The 15,159-nt window shown below is 44.4% G+C and overlaps 1 protein-coding gene across 4 annotated transcripts in view; it reads right to left on the reverse strand.

The window, feature by feature from the left end:
* Nucleotides 1-15,159, reverse strand: part of WIPF1 (WAS/WASL interacting protein family member 1) — a 121,282-nt gene that overhangs the window by 19,459 nt on the left and 86,664 nt on the right. For all 4 annotated transcript variants that reach the window (XM_057550735.1, XM_057550736.1, XM_057550737.1 and 1 more), the window contains 2 exons: nt 5,436-5,524; nt 1,204-1,333 (listed from right to left, as the gene is read on the reverse strand). In XM_057550735.1, coding sequence (XP_057406718.1) covers nt 1,204-1,333; nt 5,436-5,486 — 181 coding nt within the window. In that variant the 5' untranslated portion in view covers nt 5,487-5,524. The remainder of the gene's footprint in view (nt 1-1,203; nt 1,334-5,435; nt 5,525-15,159) is intronic.

Consider the following 15,159-nt stretch of genomic DNA (forward strand, 5'->3'; position numbering starts at 1 on the left):
AGAAAGAAGCGACTGGGCTGGGCAACCCCAGGAAGAACCTTGTGACACAGATCAGGAAAACTAAGCGATTGATTATACAATAATCACACCATTTTGTGGGCATTTTGACCCAGAGGTAAGACTTCATCAAAAGTCAAGGACCCCCTAGTTCCACTGAGGTGTGGTGCATTCCATCTGCACCACCTTGCCCGGTAACAGAGCAAAACTCAAAGGCCTTTGTCTTGGTCTTCCTCTTTTCCACCTTCCTCCCACACCAATGTTCTCACCTAACGCTGATCTTTCTCTTCTACTCGTTAGGCACTTTTCCTAGAAATTCCTCCACTTGGCTAAAATCCTACATCGTTATTCACTTGTCTACAAAGCTCCCTCTGGTGAGTTTAGGACAGTCTAATTCCTGTTGAGTCCAAGTGGCATCTGTGGTTGAGGATGAATTCTGGGCACATCTGGCTGGCAGTGGAAACGTGTGAGGAGTGTGAGGTGATAGTCTTGAGGCCCGATAATTAACTTCCGGTAGATCTAGCCATCTGTAATGTTTCATTCTGTTGTAAATGTTAATAAGTAGCCCTGTATGGTGGGTACTTGTTTGTTTATACATACCCTGCCTTGTTCCAGAAAGTATCTCAGATTTATGATGGGTCAATAAGCAAAGCTGTGATCTCATTTCCTCTCTCTCCAACCCCCTAATAATCATAACTACACTTGAATTATACATTCCAGGCAACAAAGCACTTTCATAAGCATTGTCTCATTGGATGCTCACAACAAACTTGTGAGGGCAGTAGAACAGGTATTATCTCCATTTTACAAATGAAGACAAAGGGTTGGAGATGGTTAGGGCTTGAACCTACATCCTTTGATTCCAAGACTAGGGCTCTTTCCATATTTCATGCTGCCTTTTGCTCTGTGGTAAGATGAACAAAGGGTTAATTTCCAGAAAGTGCTGTAAAGAGTTGTGAATAATTCAGAGAATTGCTGCTGTGTGTGTCTTGGACAAAGAATTATTATACTGGCTTCCTGCAGCATTAGAGGGAACCCAAGCCAGAGCCATGGCCTACAATGAGTGATACAGTCCCTTATTCTGCTAGCTTTGCAGCTGTTGTTAACCAAAAAAAAAAAAAAATTTTTTTTTTTGGTGGGAAGAGTAGAGTTGATTGTTAGGTCATAAGCCATTTATCTCCATGGAAAATAACTTTTTTCACTTACTGTCCAATATCGGTGCACTTCTGTCATTGGTGACTGCCTTCTTTAGTTTCTTCCCTTTGCTGATGTCAGAGAGAAGAGCATTTCTCCCAGCCTGCTCTGACTTACTCAAGGCAGGCTTTTCTGTATTGGCCTGAAAGGAAACACGCAAACTCGTATTCATCTTTTGAATTAAAATCATGTACTACAACACTCGGTGGGGACAGCTAGTGTATTGGGAGCTTGTTATTAAGATTCTTGGCAATAGGCTGTAAGTTCTCTACAAGTTTTAGACCCGATGTCACTCTTTTTAAGACCCAGACATTTGGGAGCAGATGCAGCAATAAATTACATTCATTTTTAATGCAGGAAGAGTCACTCCCTGATAAAAGTCTCTGCAAATTCAGACCACAATCTGGCCGTAACCAACAGAGCAAGGGGTGGATGGCTAGAAACGAGTAGGGAATTTTAAGTCTGAAAGGAATTTGCAGGATACTATGAGGCTTCATCCTCTAGAATGTTCTCTGAAGAACATCTCTTTCTTGTCTTTTGGAACTAACCTGGGGCAAGAGGAAAATTGTCTTTATCAAAAAGGGTCAGCTGTATTTTTTTTTAATCCACCAAAATTTTAGAAAATAATTCCCTCCAGTTACACTGACAAGAGAGTTTTTTCTTTTTAATTTAAGGCAGATTGGAGGTATAATTTACAAATAGTAAAATCACCCTTTTAGTGTACAGTCCTGTGAACTCTGACAAACATATACAATCGTGTAGCCACCGCCACAATCAAGATATACAACATTTCCATTACCCCCCAAACTCCCTTCATGTTCCTCTGGCCTAAGGTGTTCCTGATGTTTAATCCCTTTTTAAAATTTTTTTATTTTTAAATTCTTTTCCATTATGGTTTACTACAGGATATTGAACATAGTTCCCTAATCCCTTTGAAAGCTTAGCCCACAGAGACTGCACAGCTGACAAAGGTGCTGCTTTAAAACCTCTGGGGGGACTTCCCTGGCGGTCCAGTGGTCAAGACTCCGTGCTTCCACTGCAGGGGTGTGGGGTTGATCCCTGGTCGGGGAGCTAAGATCCCACAAGCTGCGAGGAGCAGCCAAAACATAAAAAATAACCTTTGGGTATTTTCTGTAATTTCAGAGTTCCTGGGAAAGATTCTTACTGTGAAATTGGGATTTTGTTTTTTCAGGGTTCTTTTAGGGAGTGGGAGCACTAAGAGGCCAGCAAATGGACTCGGAAGTAGGCGTGTACCCGTGTCTGTCACACTTGGAAACTGGCTTGGTCTGGCCTGGTCCCGGGGAGAGTCGTCTTCCCCAAACCCAGTGGTACTTCTGGCAGCCGTGAGAGTCCTTTGAGGCTCGCCCCAGCCCTTCTGAAAGGCTCTGATTTCACAGATGCCAGCAAGGGCCATAAGGAGTAAACCTGGGCAAGTTTAGCTTGATACCTGACCCAGCTATTTATTATAGTTAGAGGCAGAGGGAGAGCTAAGAAAAACCCTGAAGCAGGCTAAACAGAATCTCTGTGTATGAAGCTGAAAGGGTCTTAATTAAATTATAAAGTAGTACTTGCTCACGATAATAACGGCTAACATTTATATTGCTTTTACTATGGGTCAGGCACTGTTTTTAGCATTTTATGTATACTAATTCATCAACCCTGTGAGTCATGACTTCCATTTTAAAGTCAAGGAAACTGAGGCACAGGGAAGTTAAATCATCAACTTGGTTACCCAGCTGGTAAGAGGAGGAGCTTGGATTCAAAGCCTGGCAGCCTGACTCCGGAGCCTTCCCTATAACCTGACAGAAGGAAACGCGGGGTCTAGAATGCCCCTTCCCGGAAATGGGGAGGTGTTAAAGAGTACAAACTTGCAACTAAAACATGAATAAGTTCTGGAGATCTAATGTACAGCATAGTGATTATAGTTAACAATGCTATATTATATACTTCAAAGCTGTTAAGAGACCAGAACTTAAATGTTCTCACCACAAAAAAGAAATGATAATTATGTGATGTGATATAGAGGCATTAGCTAAAACTATGGTGGTAATTATAATACATAAATGTATCAAATCAATGTGCTGTCCACCTTAAACTTGTACAATGTTATATGTCAATTATATCTCAGTTGAAAAAAAATTAATAAATAAAATGCCCTTTCCCCACTGGCCTCCAACCCTCCTCTGAAGCAAGCCTGTTAAGAGCTTCTTGGCAGTAAGTTCCAGAAAGGCTCTTTGCATATGCAGTTTGCTTTTGCTAATGGGATCATCCTCTATTGCTCTGAAACTTGTTTTTATAACTTAACAACATGCCTTGGACATCTTAGAAAGAGCTTTTTGAATTACCTATTGTCTTCGTTTTAAGGATGAAAAAACCTGAGGCGTCGAGAGGTTAAGTGCCATGTCCACGTTGGTTCTCTTCACGGTTTTGAATCAGCAGCCCTCCCTGGCCTCCTGTTCTGCCTCAAAATTTATTTTGACACCTGACCTCCTTGGGTGCTGACTTATCTCTTGACTGTGCTGTTCCACTGGACAGTGTCCTACGATGGCCACTAACCTTTCCCTTTTCTCGTCTCCATATCCTGTCTCTCTAGGATCTTGCTTTTAGTCAGGTAATAATGGATAGAAATGAGTGGATAGGATAAAACCAGGGTGTCCCAAACTTCAGCCATTCTGGTACAACTTTTGTGACTTTTGTCATCTTCTCATGCTACCTGTGTTATTATTTAATATTTTTCATTAAGTCAATTCACTATATTATTTACTATACTATTTCTCAGTGAACATTTTCTTTTAAATTAACTATTAAACCCTGGGTGTGCTAGTTATAACTTTTAGAATACATATTAAACACATGCACATTAAAATTAAAAAAAAAAAATCAAGGCACATACGACTCAGTGATGGTGCAAAACCTATACTTTTGGGGAAATATAAACTAGTCCTTCTATGTTAGCCAGATCATAGCTTTTCAAACTTATCTAAGGGAAGGACGAATTTTTAAGAAAAAAATTTCCAATCCATCATGGACCAATATTTTGTAAAATAACAATGACTTATTAGAAAAATGAATCAGTTTAAAAAAGACACACAAAATACAATCTTAGAAACAATAGACATAACACCACTCTCAGATTGCTATAAGTGTTTCTGAGCGCTTACTCTAAATTTCTATACTTATTTTTTGGGGACTTTAACCAGGAGTTGGAGGATCACACTTGGAAGAGCAACGAGCTAATCAATGGTCTGTTCTTCCAACTAGGTTCCAGCCTTAGATGGGTTATAAAAAATGTGTACTTATGGAAGCCTAGGCAAGAGACTTTTCCTCTCTGAGCTCCAGTTTCCCCAAGTGAAAAGTGAAGGGCCCATCACTGGGAGGCTCTTTAGCAGTGAAGGCTTCACATACTGGGGGGCGCGTCTGGGAAACCTTCCGTATCACTGCGGGGAGGGCTGCCGGCTTCCTGGAAGAGGGTGCACTAACTTCTGACGACAGGTCCATCAGGGGGCCAGGATGAGCCCAGAGAAGAAATTCCTTAGGAAAGTACACATGGAAATGCGAGGATGGATTTAAAGGGCGAAGTAAGTGTAGGGGGGAGGGTGGAGTGGAAGATGGGGGTTATTTGTCAAAAACAGAGTGGGAAGAAAGATGGCGAAAGGCAGAGAAAAAGAAAGTGAGTCTGGAGGACACTTTAATGGATGCATTTTCAGACAGACAGACTGGGTCTCTGGACTATCCTGCCCAGATGTTAAAGGCTAGAAGCTGAAAACAGTGCAGGCTGGGCAGAACCGCTCCTGCCAACTGTCTTGGGCCAGCGTGTTCAAATGAACAGGACGTGTCTCCTTGATGGACGAGGCAGAGGAAACCTAACTAATCCACATTCCACGCGTGTCCTACGCATCACATGAGACCTTAGACTACAAAACATTTTCGTATTGTTATCTGCTGCATCTCAGGCTCTGGCTTACTCCAGCACCTGGAAAGCTTACCGTATCATTCATATTTAAGCCAGAATGTGAATACACTGAAAACAAATACATGTGTGCCAGGTTCAAGTTTGTTTAGCTTGCTTCGTGCATGGGCCACGAAGTATTAACTTAGTTCAACCACTGAAAGTTAATGTGGAAAACTTATACCTTGAAACAAATACAGATGACCCTTGAACAACGGGTCCACTCAGATGTGGATTGTTTTTGATAGTAAACATTATAGTATTACACCATCCATGGGTAGTGAGAACCACTCACCAGAGCAAACGTGGGCGGTGGCGGGGGTGCTGGAGGGGGCGGTACGGGCATCCTGGACAGTTACGCTTTCAGCAGTCTGGCTGACAAATCTGTAAAAACAAAAAGAAACAAAGCACCATCATGTATTAGACTTCTTAGTAATACTCCATCCTAATCTTCCTTCCCGCTTTCCCATCAAAGTGGCAGCTATTCACGAAGCCCAACTTTTATAAGAGGTGGAATTCCTTTACGGCATGGCTAGGATGTTACTATTCTGGAAGGAGGTCAGCAGGGGAAGCTTCTCAGCCAAAGTGCCTGGAGATACTGGAAGCAAAATCCAGTGCCTCATGCTGCTCAATCCCACCACCACCAAAGCAGGTCGGGGGAAGGACCCTGGCCTGCCGCCCGAGTAAGCTGGGAGGTTATTAGGAAACTGCTAGAAATGTATCCTGGCCAAGTCCAATGTTCAAGTGGCTCCTCTTCCTCACTCATCTCCATGGCGCAGTCCCCTCCCGTGCTCCCGCCCCCCCCACCCCCCCCCCCCCCCCCCCCCCCGCCCACTCCGTGCCCTCGCTTTTCTTCTCCGACATTCCTGACATTTCTTCTCCACTCCGCTGCTTTTCTTCTCTGAGATTCCTGACATCTGTCTAGGTCTGGGTAGCACCCAGGAATGCAAAGATGAATCTATATTTCTATACTTGCCCTCAAAGTTCTTACAGTCTCCGGGGAAAGGAGATGGGGATACGGGAAGATAAGATGGGCAAGGAGGCTGGATTCCTACCTCTATGCTACTTGGCATTTCCTTACAGGATCCAAGTGGAAAAAAAGAGGGGAAAAAGGACTTCCCTGGTGGCGCAGTGGTTAAAAATCCGCCTGCCAATGCAGGGGACACGGGTTCGAGCCCTGGTCTGGGAAGATCCCACATACTGCGGAGCAGGTAAGCCCATGCGCCACAACTACTGAGCCTGTGCTCTAGAGCCCGTGAGCCACAACTACTGAGCCCGCGAGCCACGACTACTGAAGCCCACGTGCCTAGAGCCCGTGCCTTGCAACAAGAGAAGCCACCGCAATGAGAAGCCCGCGCACAGCAACGAAGAGTAGCCCCCGCTTGCTGCAACTAGAGAAAGCCCGTGCGCAGCAACAAAGACCCAACGCAGCCTAAATAAATAAATAAATAAAACCTTACTTTAAAAAAAAAAAGGGGGGAAAAAAGAGAGGAGGAATCAAACCTCTGACTCTGGGCTGTTTACTACAAATAGGCTTCCTTAGAAAGGCTTTCTGCAGAGTCTGATTGCTCTGGGGACAAAGGGAAGGCCAGACTCCGTGGTGGTGAGACAGCACAGGGAAGCCCTGGTGGGTAGTAGCGGCGAAGGGGGCAGCCTGGGAAACATCAGGGGCTGAAGAAACGATGGCGAGGACATGCCCCCAGAGTTGTGCCAGCAATGAACCCCGTCTCCCTTTCCCCCAGTCCTCGGAGTCCCATCCCTGGGTCTGAGCAGAAGCCCCAGGCCGCAGGCCTCACCCACGTACTCACCCCTCAGTATCCCAGCGTCTCCCACCCCGAGCTTGCTACTCCTGGATCAGCAGGGCTCCCGGACTGGCAGCGGGGCATCACCCAGAGCTGTTAGAAACAAATCTCAGCCCCTCTGCCTGCACTGAATTTGTTCCAGCATTTTAACAAGATCCCTGGGTGATTCATATGCATTCGAGAAGCCTGGTGGTAGAGCCTTAAACCAAGTGAGCAGCCTGGAACACTGACCACCTGAATAACATTGTTTCTGTGGAACATGTGTCCTGAATTTCAAACCTCAGAATTATCTTCTATCTTCAATAGTCTCTTAATTGCAGAAAACAACCTCTTAGAATTTAAAGTATTAGGGAATTCCCTGGAGGTCCAGTGGTTAGGACTCTGCACTTCCACTGTCGGGGGCCCAGGTTCGATCCCTGGTCGGGAAACCAGGACCCCACAAGCCATGTGGCACGGCCAAAAGAAAAAATAATTTAAAGTATTAACTTAGTTCAACCACTGAAAGTTAATGTGGAAAACTTATACCTTGAAACAAATACAGATGACCCTTGAACAACGGGTCCACTCAGATGTGGATTGTTTTCGATAGTAAACATTATAGTATTATACCATCCATGGGTAGTTGAATCCGAGGATGCGGAATCCGGGTGCAGAGGACCTGTGGATACGGAGGGCTGACTGCGTGCAGAGGGTCGGCGCCCGTAACCCCCGCATCGTTCAAGGGTCAGCTGTTACTTTCTATAGAAGTTTTGCTGGATGGCTTGCTTTCTGTGACAGAAGCGGAATGGAAAAGCTAAGAGGACGTGGCCAAACTTGTCAAAGCTACTGGAAGACAGGCATCAAGAGAGCTTCTGACAGTTCTATTCTGAGTGCCATCTAGAAAATGAAATTTAAAAAACTCTAGAGCAGCAAGAGCTGCTCTCATCTATTAACAGTCAATTGGATGATAAAGGGCTCTTTATTTCTGTCGTCTTGAATACTTATGACCACACTGCAAACTAGCATAATTCCACTCATTTTACAGAGGAGGACGCTGGGGCTCAGAGAAATTAATAACTCGCTAAAAGACCCGTGAAAGTCATTCACATCAAGTCCTTTTGATCCCTCCTCTTCTTAGATAAGCATTTTTAGGCAGGTAAAGGGCTAACTAGTACTGCAGCTCACCTGTAAACTCGGTCAGAATCTGGTTTTCAATAAGAGCCTGTCTCAGACAGGGGTTCTTTTAAAATCTGTTCCTTACATTGGTCTTTTCTGGGTGACACCAATCGGTCCCCCGTGGGGCTACATGGGCAGTGTAATAAGGAGGGCTGGGGGGGGCCTGTGTTTGGAGGCCTATGAAGGGGGTGCTCCAGCTGCAGGGGCACCTCCAGAAGCCTCAGGGTTGTGTCCCAGGACCAGGAGGAAGGACGGGGATCTGAAACGGGATGCAGGCCCAACTAACTGTCAGAGCTGCTATGGCCAAAGCAATGGTCTGAACAGAGCTGGAGGAGGCGGCTAACCAAGGAGGGGGTGGCCGGGTCCACCCAGAGGGCCCGGGAGACGGGCTCCATGGGACAGACCGTCCGCGTGCTCGGTGGATGAAAGGCCCCTCAACACTCCACTGCGTCAGGTCCTACGCTCACCAGCTAACCTGCCATCCTGTTATCCTAATACTGAGGAAGAAGTGGATTCTGATCAGCTACCGCGAACCTCTTACGGGTTTGGTTCTCATAAGCCAGTCTCTGGTTGCAAAGATCAAATTGAACTTCTGTACGCCTCAGGGGCCAGATGATGGAACAGGGCCGCTCTCAGGGGACTGCCACCCTGTGAGGCCTCTTTAATCCAAGTAGTTTACAGTTTTCTGTCGTTGCTATCACGGTTCTCTCTGTGCATTAATAAATAAACCTCCGCAGCACAGAGGCTGGGCCTCCCCCCGCCCCGCCACCTCCGATGAACAACGGGGAGAGGATCTGCGGGTGGGCGCTCTCACCTTTCCCAGGCTAAGCTCTCCTTCCTCTCCACTGCTACTCCCCCTGCCCCCACCCCTCACTCTCCCCCAGACAAACTACTCCCACCCCCACCTCCACACTGAAAGGTGATTCCAGAGGCCTCCATGGTCTCTTGGCTTCTTGCTAGCTGAACAGCGGCTGGTCTGGACTTGTCCAGGCTGGGCCTTGAGGGAAGTTTGTGAGAAACCCCAGACTCCGATCCTGCCACCCCAGCACACGGGTCAAAGAAGACCAACCTCATGCCCCCCCACGCCGGGCCCCCAGCAGGCCCCCTTCTCGGCTGTCTTACCACCAGACCGTGAACTCCATCCGGTCTTCCCAATACATGGCACAAAGCAGGGTTCTCTCTAAATACGTGGGAATGGAAGAGCCAGGTGTCACACAAACAAGCCATGTGCTGGTCGTTGGAATGGCTCCCAGCATCAGCCCTGGGCATCCCAAGGCCTGGGCAAAGAACCAGTCCCATGGCAGAGGGGCTGGCTAGCTTTAAGCCTGGGCGCTTGCTTTCCTGACTTCATCAGGGGAGTAGAGCCCAAGGCCTTGGGAGAGCAGGGACTTCCCTGGTCTCCTGGAGTTGAGAGCCCACGTCAGAAGCAAGACTGGGCCTGACTGTAGGGCCTCAACAGCAGCCTAGATCCTAACGGACAGGCCTTCCTAGCCTGGATCTTCACATCCACAAGGTCTGTGGACAGAATTCAGGGGTTCATGAACTTGGATGAAAAAAAGGACATATTAATTTCCCCTAAACTCTAACTACAATGTAGTACTTCCTTCAATTATGAATACAGGCCACAAACCACACCTGAAACCTTTTCACCAACAGCTTTTCACATGATATTTTCACATCATATTCTCACATCATATTAAAATTGTTGCAGATCTCTTTTGAAGTTGTGGCAATGATCTGCTGCTAGATCTTGTATCTATTTCACTGTAACTAGTTGCCTTGGTAATCCTCTGTATTTTGTTTTATGCATTTAACAACAGTCAGAGAAGCCGTCTGACTTTTTTGGGCTTTACCAGATACTAGCGTGGCCTATGAATGAAAAAGTTTAGAATCCCTGTGAGAACATGAGTCCTGGGTCAGGAGAACATGATTTTGAAACTCTGCTCTGCTGCTAATAACCTGGGATAAGACTAAGCTCTCTGAGCCTCCCCTTCCCGTCTGTCAAATGGGTGTACAAGGCGGATGAAATGAAACAGTACAGCAGGCCCGGGTAGAGTAAGCAATCAACACACGGGTCCAGAGCTGTAGTTCCTGAGGTGAGCACGCGCCCTGCTGGTGTGAGTACCGCTCGAGCACCTGGCAGAGGGCGGCCTGGCCTGGTGACTGAGCTGAGGCCCTGGCTTTGCCCAGAGTCCTGTGTGGGCGAGGCTGCCCCCCTGGGAATGAGGCGGCCTGAGGGCTTGGCCTCCCACATTTGGTTCTTCCCTTGGGAGATGGGAGCACGGCAGGAAAGGCAGCGCTGTACCCAGGAGGGAGGGGCCCTAGAAGAAGGGAAGCAGTGACTAGGGCAGGGGCTCCCGAGTGTCGGCCGTCATCTCTTGCAGGGGGACCAGGCTCCCTGAAGTTGGAGGATCACGGCCCTACCCATTTGCTGATCCTTGCCCTCCTACCCTCCCCCTGACCCCAGGCACAGAACTTCTAACAGTACACGCTTCTGAGAATTAATTGCTTTTAGAGAATCATTTCACTGTTTAAATAACTTCCATCATAGAGAGAAAAGTCAGACTTCTCTAAAATGTTCACCTTGTGTGCTGAATTTTATGTGCACAAGGAAAACCACATGGATAGAAATGGGTTTTTTGTTTTCACACACAGCGTTATGGACTGAATTTATATGTTGACGCTCTAAGCCCTAGTACCTCAGAATGTGACTGTATTTGGAGAGATGGCCTTTAAAGAGGTGACTAAGTTAGAATGAGGCCATTAGGGTGGGCCCTAATCCAATAGGACTGGGGTCCTTAGAAGAGGAAGAAACACCAGGGATGTGTGAGCACAGAGAAAAGGCCATGTCAGGACACGGGGAGAAGGTGGCCATCTGCAAGCCAAGAAGAGAGGCCTTGGGAGAAACCAAACCTGCTGACACCTTGATCTTTGACTTCCGACCTCCAGAAATGTGAGATAACAAAATTCTGCTGTTCGAGCCACCCAGTCTGTGGTACTTTGATATGGCAGCTCTAGCAAATGATAAACACAGTTTTAACAATACATGTTATCTATCATGTCTGCTATCCACAGTGAAAATTATAAGATAATAGTTTTTGAATAAAATCCATCAATTGATTTCTCACCCAAACTATCTCTGGATTGTCTGTCATACATTAAAGAAATTAAAAGTCAACCTGAGGGGGGACTTCCCTGGTGGTCCAGTGGTAAAGAACCTGCCTTCCAATGCAGGGGACGTGGGTTCAATCCCTGGTAGGGGACCTAAGATCCCATATGCCACAGGCCAACTAAGCCCGCACGCCAACTAAGCCCACGCGCCACAACTACTGAGCTCCCGTGCCTCAACTGGAGCCCGCATGCCGCAAACTACAGAACCTACATGCCCTGAAGCCCGCACGCCACAACTACAGAAGAGAAAATCCACGCGCCACAACGAACAGCCCGCATGCCTCAACTAAGACCCAACACAGCCTAAATAAATAAATAAATAGATAGGTAGATAGATAAATAAATAAATAAAATATATATTAAAAAAATCAACCTGAACCCTAGGGAACGTGAGTGATTACCAAAGTTTTATTTAATAACTGAATCCCTAAAAAAATCAACAAATTTTAGGTGGAAACTATTGAGATGAGGGGAGGGATCTACCAATAAACCTTTCATAAAGGAATTGATTCTTCGGGTTGAGAGAACAGAGTAGAATATTTTACATAAATGACTTCAAAAATCCACTAATTGGCTCTTCTTTGTCACCTACACACATGTACATATATATACACAACATACATCAATATTTAGAAATTCTGGAATTTTCTAATTCTGTGAGAGACATGGATGGTTTTGTTGGTTTTACTACACGTCTAGTAGGTCAGCATCATGGTTTAAACTCACAGTGGACAGCATCACACACTGACCCTAGATCAACCAGGGCAGCTGGTGGCCCCGAGCCATCTGCTAAATGTGTAATACTGGTTATGGGGAACACCTTGTGAGAAAGAGTGAATTGCTCCCCACCCTACAGCGACGTAGTCCCCCAACAGCATGGACAACTAGACCCTCAATCAGAGCCCAGAGTTCAGTCCAGAGTTGCCCCAGGAAACTTATGCTTTCTTCTTCAATATGCTCATCTAAGAAAGCAGAATTATCTCTGAAGGTAAAATGATCAAGAGAACTGGCAAGTTATTTAAATAAACTGTTTCTTAGTTTCTTCCAACCAATGTCAAATTCATTCTAGATGTGGGCCATGTGAGGCCCACACTATAGAAGGACAGGAAGAGGGGAGAGATTTCCAGCACTGTCCAATGAAATAATCCTCAGAAGGCCGGCCTCTAATCCGGAGGATGTGGGTGTGAATCGGCCAAGTTCTAGCAGAGAAGATAAGAAGCAGGTTTATCCAGTTATGTTTTATCACGATTTTGGACCATTCAAAAATATAAAGCATTTTGCTATGCAAATCGTGCCAAAAGTCACCCTTAAATACTATTCTACCTAAAATGAATGGGAGAAAAGTAAACTTTTTGTTCAAAAAAGGTTGAATTTATCACTGTGTGTGTGTGTGGGGGGGGGGTGGGGGGTGGGTACAGGGAAAGGACATAATAGAAATAATACAATTGAAAAGATCCTAACGTCCAATGTTCTCTTGCCCTCATTACTTTCTATTCTCTATCTTATTTTTATTTATATTCCTTGATATTTTACTTTATATATAATGTTCTTAACTCATTTTCATGTATATATTTCTTGTGTGCTCTTGGCATCTTCAGGTTAGATTTTTGAGAATTTTTTTTCTGCTTCCAAAAGTAGCATATATTCATTTAGAAAATGATAGACAATATAAAAATACAAAGATGAAAATAAAACACGACAGTTGTATTTAACCATTGAAGGAAGCATTTGATAATAATTAAATATTAGGTGAAAAAGGGTTGGGGTTAATAATACCCAGAGATAATTCTTGTTAACCTTTTGATGTATATTTTTCCAGCTTTTATACACAAACACACACATACCTCTTTGTATCTATATAAATACACACATGCACAACTGTTTGACCAATAAATATTAACAGAAGGAAATTTATAATACATACAACTCGACAGTGTTTTAATAAGGAAAGGCCCTTAAATTCATATCGAGTTATTGCAGCCATAAAAAAAATGATTGCAAAGGCATTCATTATAAAGGTAATGAATCTACTCCAAGTTACACCGTTAAAATAAAATCATTTAGCAAAAACTCAAATTGCTGCTAACATTGGTAGTTTGGGGATTCCTACTCATGATTATTTTTGGTTCTATTCTTTAGAAACTCCTCCATGAGACAAACTTAGTTGGATGTGTTTAAGATCTGCAAACCATCAGAACTAATTAAGATGAAGTTGGCTTTGTTCTTCAACTTCCTGTAAAAATGCTCAACAGGAAAATTGATGCTCACAGCAAACCACAGCCATCCTGTTTCTTTAGCAGTCTTTTCACAGCTGCAGTTGCCCGTAGTTTCTATTTTCTGATACCAGGCCCAGTGCAACAGCTCAGTGCCCCACCCCCAAGCCTGGCATGTCGTTTTGGCCATTTTAGCAACTTTTAATACGTTTGCATAAAGTTTGTTTCTATTATTGTGACTCTTCCTCTCCTCAGTCCAAGCTCCAGAGGGCTGAAGGCAATGAGGCAATCAATGCAAGAGGAGAAGCAGAAAAGGCTGCTCAACCCAAGAAGAAGCCAAAGGTAGAGAAGAGAAACAAGCTTTCCTTTATAAGCAAAGCAACTGCCTCACCTAGTTCATGATCATTGTTTTTCTCAATCTGAGCTGAATGTGGTACGCGCGCTTGCTGTACACAGGACCCCTCATTTCTCAAAATGTACTTGCTCTTTTCTCCGTTGATCATCATTTAAGGCAATAGCTTAAGTCAATTCTGCTTACGGGCTGTTTTCTCAATGGTAAGGGTTTGTGTCTCTGCTGTACTTGGAGGGTCCTTGGCTATTTCAGAAACACTTCTTTTAGATAAAGAGTTGGATAATTTGGGGAGTAGGGGGAATTTTTCAGAGAAGACATTTTGAAGCATCTACAATGTCATTACAATTAGAGGGGAGCCTGGACACAAACCCACAATTTTATTTTAAGAGTAACTGCTGGGGAAATAAAGGTTGCTATGAAGTAAAATTATTTTCTTAATACACTGTCCTACATGTTTAATTGAAAAATTAGTGCAAATTCATAGACAGCTAAACCCTCTCAAAAATGAGAAAATGAAGGTAAGTTGAATGACCCACCTACTTGTCCTTGTTTAACTATGGGAAAGGAAAGAGAAATCTTTTCTACTTTATCCACTTAACTAAAAAGTACCAATTTTCCTCCCACGACTTCCCATCTCTAACAAGTACTGGTTGGTTTTTTTTTTTAGTACTCTCTTTAAGGGCCTCAAATCTCAAAACTACATTTCCCTAAATCCTCAGCACCACATTTAGTTTTACCAGAGGATTAAGATCTGCTCCTCCCTGTTCTCCACTACACACACACACACACACACACACACCCCACACACACTCATGCACACATACTCACAGCATATAGGTCAACATACTCAACATATTTTATTCATTTAACCATTGAAAGTGTAGCCTTATAATATAAGCAGAAGAGTCACCGAATTTACTTCTGAAAAGGTCAAAAGACTTAGAAAGGAAATGGTCTTACCTGAGATTATTCACTTAAAGATATTTACTGTGGCTGTGACATTTAAAACAAAGCATTTGTACAATCCCAGATTCTCAGGATTAGAAAAGAACACCTTGTGGCCTCCTAAGTACTTAACAAAAAAAGCTCTTGAAATTACAGTTAGTTGTTAGTGGCCTTGGGCAAACTGCTTAGCCTAAGTCCAGTTCCCACAATAAAATGGCGAGAAGGGTACCGACTCAACAGGACTATTCAAGAGTTAAATGAGGCAAGTGCTAAATAAGTATTAGCCATTTTAAAAAAATAAAATAAGCAAAAGTCAAGAGCCTAACATACAGTGAGTGCTCAATAAATATCGTCTTTTCCTTTTTTTAACCATGAGAAGGA

The sequence above is a fragment of the Balaenoptera acutorostrata genome, chromosome 8 (assembly GCF_949987535.1).
Source record: "Balaenoptera acutorostrata chromosome 8, mBalAcu1.1, whole genome shotgun sequence".
NCBI lineage: Eukaryota > Metazoa > Chordata > Mammalia > Artiodactyla > Balaenopteridae > Balaenoptera > Balaenoptera acutorostrata.